Below are 6160 nucleotides of genomic sequence, written 5' to 3'. Positions count from 1 at the left end.
AAGTTTGACGCTTCAAAAAGTTCATAAAGAGATTGTAAAACTAATCCATATGAATTGAGTGGTTTAGTCAAAATTTTCTGAAGAGTCTTGATTGCTTTATACTGTATGATGAACAGATTTAATTTAGGTTTTTATTTAGATATAAACATTGATCAGCAAACATAAACAGAAGCTCAACCAAACCTGATTGATGCGCGAGAACAAACCTCTTGTGGAAGCTCAAACGTGCTGTATAACACGAGAATGAACCTCATTGGTTCTTCAGAATATTTAGACTAAACCACTCAATTCATATGGATTGGTTTTACAATCTCTTTGTGAACTTTTTGTAGCATCAAAGTTTCAGTTGTATACTGTATTTATCTATCTGTATTTATCTATCTATTATCTATCTGCTGTCTATGGAGGGACAGAAAGCTCTCAGATTTCATCCAAATTTTACCTTTTGCACTTGTTTCTCTGGCGCAAAAGGTCTTACAGTCAAATGAGAAACACTTTTTAATAGGTTACATCAGTGGTGTAGTCTACGTGATACGCAGGTAGCCTATACGCCGTATACCCACTAAAGATCAAGGATTTCCATATACCCACTTAAAAAAGCGCAAGGATACGTAACCATCCAATAAATCACAATAAGATTTGTGGTTTGTTGCTTTTGGCATGAAACAAAGTCTCATATTTCAAATTCTGACCATTTTACTACGAAATAAAACATAAATACCTCTTTAATGTGTCGTGACCGCTGTAGCGCCTCATCAGTTCAAGAGATGCGGCAGCGTGAAAGCGCACGTGAACTGATCCTCTCCTCCGCTTTAATACCAGCTACAGCGCGAAATAAACATGAATGAACTTCTGAAGGTATGTTAAAAGATACAGTACAACTTAACGAAATCCGTATCATGTCTCGTGTATTCGCGTAATCAGTGTTTCAACCGCGGAAAGAAGTTGTAACAGCTTGTAAACAGTGTCACGTAACGTCACATTTACCTCAGAACAAACAGTGACCATAAACTCATTAGTCAGCTAGAAAAATGAAATCTAGAGAGGAACATTTAGCTAAATATATGCACCATATTACATATTAATTATAATTTTTAATGTTCTTCAGTAGCTATATGAATAAATCTGTCAAGTTGACAGCCACCATTTAAATGTTTATATTTCAAAAAACGAATTGGAGTAGAATAATTTTAAAGTTAGTACGCCTATTATAACTGTATTATTACAAAAATGTCCTTAAGTGTAGTTTAAGTTTGTATGCAAATTAGTTCATTTTAATCTTCTGTATTAATGTAGTACCAACTGTTGGGTAAAATGTTTGCCCAACCTGCTGGCCAGTTTTATTTAACTCAACTATTGTTTAAAAATGACTATGGCTGGCTTAAAATGAACTCAAAATAGATTGGAAATTAAAAACAGACACAATAGAGGCAACAATAATAATCAAAAGGTAAACATTTATTAATAAGCAATTTAATAAATGTTTATTGTTTTATTATTATATTTAATATTAATAAATGTTAATTTCCAACATATTTTGGGTTAATTTTAAGCAAGCAATACAGCAATTTTTACACAATAGTTGGGTTAAATAAAACTACCCAGCACGTTTGGCAAACATTTAACCCAACTACTAGATCTGTCCATTTTCAACCCAACTTGGGTTGTTTTTAACCCAGCATTTTGTAATATTAGTTGCAACTTGCACTCTTAAATGTGCATTGAAAACTGCCAGCTGATAAATGATCCAGGGACCATATTCATATAACATCTAAGGCTAAATGTAGCCTACATCTTAACTGGCTGAGTTAGATGGTGATTGACACAGAGTCTCTTCAGCTGTAAATGTCATTAGCTGTTAAAGTCTTGTGTTGCTTATAATAAACTGACATGTTGATAACACACACATAAGCATTGTTTCAGAATGCTCTCAATTACATGTAGCCTAGATCAGATACTCTATGCATTAGTGAGTGTGGTGGTGCTTATGGGGTGTTGCTCTGGGTTGGGTGAGTATGAGGCTGGGAGGGAAAAATCACAGTATACTCACTACAAAAACCTAAACTACACCACTGGGTTACTTTAACTACACTAGTTAAAATTAATGTCAAAACACACTGCTTATGTATTTGTTAATCTTGGTTAATATAATTTAAACATGTATTAATAGGCTATAGTTTTTTTTAATAAAGAGTTTTATATTCTTATTTTACATTCTCATTGTACCATGTTTTTAAAAAAATGCAGTATCCTGATACATTATGCATGTACGAATTGAAAAGTGACCGTATTTAAAAGTATCGTCTTTAAATACTGTAGCAATTGTAGAGACTGGCCTGAAGCTGCTGTCCTTAAACTGATGGCTCTGCCGTTCTGCAAGCGGATACTACTACAACGCGTAGGTTTGCTACCCGCCATTGTACTCGCGTAGACAGACAGAGAGAGAGAGAGAGAGAGAGAGAGCGAGAGAGAGAGAGCGAGAGAGAGCTTCTGCACATGCGCAGTTAGAGAGGTTTCGAAGTTGACTCTCCGGGGTGTTTCAACAGGAAGGCGGACATGTTGGTCAGGCAGTGGGAGAAAATCGGGCACCCAGTTTTTTTTTTTTTTTTTTTTTTTTTTTGAATAATAACATCGATTAAAGCTTGATTTATCCTTACAGTTACAGCATAGTGGATTACATACTTGTTGGAAAAGTAAAAGCCGGCGTGCGGACTAGGGGATATTTATTACAGAAGAATTGTAAAGGATCGTTTTAACCAGGATCTTGTTTTAACTGATCGAAATTTGTAAGGCGAAGTTTTTTTTTTCGCTACTTCTCACTTTGCAGCTGTCAGACTCGTTTGGCCTGGCAGGCATTTATGGACAGAGGCCTGGAGAAACTTAATTTCATGTGGCCGCATGCTAACTCTGCAACATTTATTTTATCACTTCTTTTTGCGTGGATATGATCTGTTTGTATGTTTTAAAAGAGCTTGTTCTCCACATATCTCCTGAAGCTAAATTAGCTTAGCGCAGTATAATCTGTTGCTGCTGCTTTTGTGTTTGCCAAGTTGTCATGGACTAATCCGACACCTTGTTTTGTTGTTGTTTTGTTTTTGAAAATGTGGCTTTTCGTCATCTCTCGGTGTTGTATACGTTTCAACGAGAGTGATAATAAGACAGTAAGACACAAAACGTTGCTTTGATCAAACTAGTGCTTATTGCTTTGTGAGGGCAGAGGAAGTTGGCGAGTTCATTTGCTAACCTTAGCTAGTAAACTCACATCTCTTCCATACGTCTGAATCAAATCCATCGGATCAGTTATGAACATGTCTGCTGGAGAAAGTTTGACAGCTCGCTTCGAGAAGATCGATGCTATGCTGAAGGATCCCAAATCAGAGGTCAACACAGATTGTCTGCTGGTAAGTTTATTTGATTTATTGGAACTATGTTATTGCTTTTACAATGAATTTGTTTGGTTAATTGCTACAAAGCCCAGCACAATCGAATATAAATCATGACATGCATACAATACAGTACAATAATACGCTGTAAATATGCAAAACAGCGGAATCATGCTTTATGTATTGGTCATTCAAAACATGCCAGCCAGTAATCACTTGAGTCATATTTTGTGAGTGATGCTGAATTTAAACTTTAATAATTTGTCTAAATTCCTACTGGTTTCTAAGAACTTGCTTGGAATGATAACTAAGTTGATGCTAAAATTTGTCATGAATTACTATAATTACTATATTACATAATTACTTTACCAAAGTTACCCGTTTCAATATGTAGTACAAACACAATCATTACAGGACCACTAGCCCCGGAACAACCAGGTTAAGTTTCCTGTTAAAGGAGGGAAAGTGATAGTTCATGCCTTTGCAGGGTTGAACTACAACCTTTTGGTAACCATCAGGCCTCATGACTCATATTCCATGCTCAGATTTTTCGATGAACTTAAATTTGATATGCATTTTGTACTGTGCATTTACTTGCAGTTTGCATTGACATGAAATGTGCAATTTGTAAATCGAGTTTATGAATTATTTCAGTGATTTCTTACGTTTGAGCATCACTATTTTCACTGTAGTAAATACAGGTCACAGGATTTCACAGTAATGCATTTAATCAGACAGCTTTAAATTATATGTGTGGATATAAATGCATATTTATATATGGCTGCAGACATTCATAACCCTTTTCGGTTGATAAATTACATGTGTTTATGTTTATAAAACATAGCTTCGGTCCTGGTTTTTTATTAGTCAATATAGTGTCCCAGCCCTAGTAAAAACTCCAATAAAGTAACAGCTGTGACAAGAAAGAGCTATTACCACATCATATATTTATTATTTACATTTGTGAATTTGGCAGATGCTTTTCAGGTATGCATTTTATCGGTAACACTTTACAATAAGGTTTCATTAGTTAACTAAGAATTTATTAATCTTAGTTAATGTTAATTTCGACATTTACTAGTACATTATTAAAATCAAATGTTGTATTTGTTAACATTAGTTAATGTGCTGTGAACTTGAATGAACAAACAATGAACAGCTGGATTTTTATTAACTAACATTAACAAAGATTAATAAATACTGTAACAAATGTATTGCTCATTATTAGTTTATGTTAGTTAACAAATGAGACCCTATTGTAAAGTGTTACTATTTTATCAGTTCATGCTGCTGTCAGTGCAGTTGTTGGAGCTACAGGAAGGCTATTTAGTTTTTTGTTTCATAGAAACGTTTTATGTCAGGGACTATATCTTCTAGCGTAAGAGTTCTATTTTATAAAATTGCTTTAATGAAATAACGTCTTAATTTGTGTTCTTAATGTAACCATTTTATAAAAGCAATAAGGCAATTGAAGCTGTGGTGTACTGTAAATATAGTCACTAGGGATGTAGATGCTTAACTGATTAACCAATTAACCAATCTTAACAGTTTGTTAACCTGAAGTCATTGGTTAAAAGTTATTATTATTATATAATTATTATAATATTAATTATAATATAATTATTGTTTTGAAATAGAGGTAATTTGATGGGTTTTTGATATACCTCAAGTTGTAGACAATGACATGTTGTAGTGCTATTTAACATGTAAACCACATGGCTTCCATTTAATCTGAAACATTGTGATAAATGAAGAATTCAGCTACAAAGAGCACTGTAAGGTAGTGTTGTCATGATACTGGAATTTCTAACTTTGATACGGTGCCTTGAAAAATATCGATATTTGTATTTTTTTTTTTTTTTTTTGTAGGGCTGCCCCTGACTAAAGATTTTTCTAGTGGACTATTAGTCATTCATTTAAGCCATTAGTTGACTAATTGCACATTTATATTAATTTAATTACTTAAATATATACTGAGGAGAGTACTAAACCAAGCGCACGCATAAAGCGTGCCTCAAAGCACCGGCAAATGTAATGATTATGAATGTGTCAGAAAAAAATTTGCAAGGAGACATTTTAATTATTTATTAATAAACTAGTGTTTTCTGAGTCAGTGTCGGCTGCAAAGATGAAGTTGACGATGCTGCCTCGCCATCTTCGAGAGTGTTTTTTTTTCGATTTGAATTGGTTTGTTTAAAAGTAGACATTTCAAGCTATATTTCTCATGTGCTGTGAGGCAAGTAGCCTATATGCTACGTTTCTGTTCATTTTTGTGATGCGCTCCAGTATTTCTGTTACACGACATGCATTTTCTCTCTTAACATTTTATGTTTCCAAAACAGACTGTTTACCTGAATACTTGACAGGATGGGCATTTTGACAATTTTGTGTGTATTAGGTTTGGGCCTATAGACAATGCCATCGTCCATCGCCGATGGCTGACAGACATCACAATGTTGAGCCAGCATCGTGATTTTCGCCCCCAGTCCCCAGCAACCCGCCTGCAAAAAAAACCCATCTTAATGAATCACACTATCGCCCAGTGCAATGCGTGCTTTCAATTTCCACGCAGTTACTTCAAATATTTAATTTTATTTTCTGATTAGGTAATAATAACATAATGAAGTTGTTCCCGATCACAATACAAATTACATTCAAAACAGTTCAATGAACACAGTTTAAACCATAAAGATTTTATTGTGCAAAAAACAGCAAAAAAATTAAAGGCTACTAGATGTTTTACACAAACCACTGATATATACACAGACCATGGTCCG

At 34.4% G+C, this 6160-nt stretch overlaps 1 protein-coding gene across 3 annotated transcripts in view; it reads left to right on the top strand.

Moving 5' to 3' along the window:
- The first annotated feature begins 2527 nt into the window (after positions 1-2527).
- rock1 (Rho-associated, coiled-coil containing protein kinase 1) overlaps positions 2528-6160 on the top strand; it is a 92242-nt gene continuing 88609 nt past the window's right edge. For 2 of the 3 annotated variants that reach the window (XM_051912728.1, XM_051912719.1), the window contains exon 1: positions 2530-3401. In XM_051912728.1, the coding sequence (XP_051768688.1) occupies positions 3303-3401 (99 nt within the window). In that variant the 5' untranslated portion in view covers positions 2530-3302. Of the gene's footprint in view, positions 3402-6160 lie in introns of all 3 variants that reach the window. The other variant, XR_007932636.1, reaches the window with a different exon arrangement.

Source organism: Ctenopharyngodon idella, chromosome 2 (assembly GCF_019924925.1).
Source record: "Ctenopharyngodon idella isolate HZGC_01 chromosome 2, HZGC01, whole genome shotgun sequence".
Taxonomy (NCBI): domain Eukaryota; kingdom Metazoa; phylum Chordata; class Actinopteri; order Cypriniformes; family Xenocyprididae; genus Ctenopharyngodon; species Ctenopharyngodon idella.
Note: the sequence above shows the minus strand (reverse complement) of the source record. Positions and strands in the feature narration are given on the sequence as shown.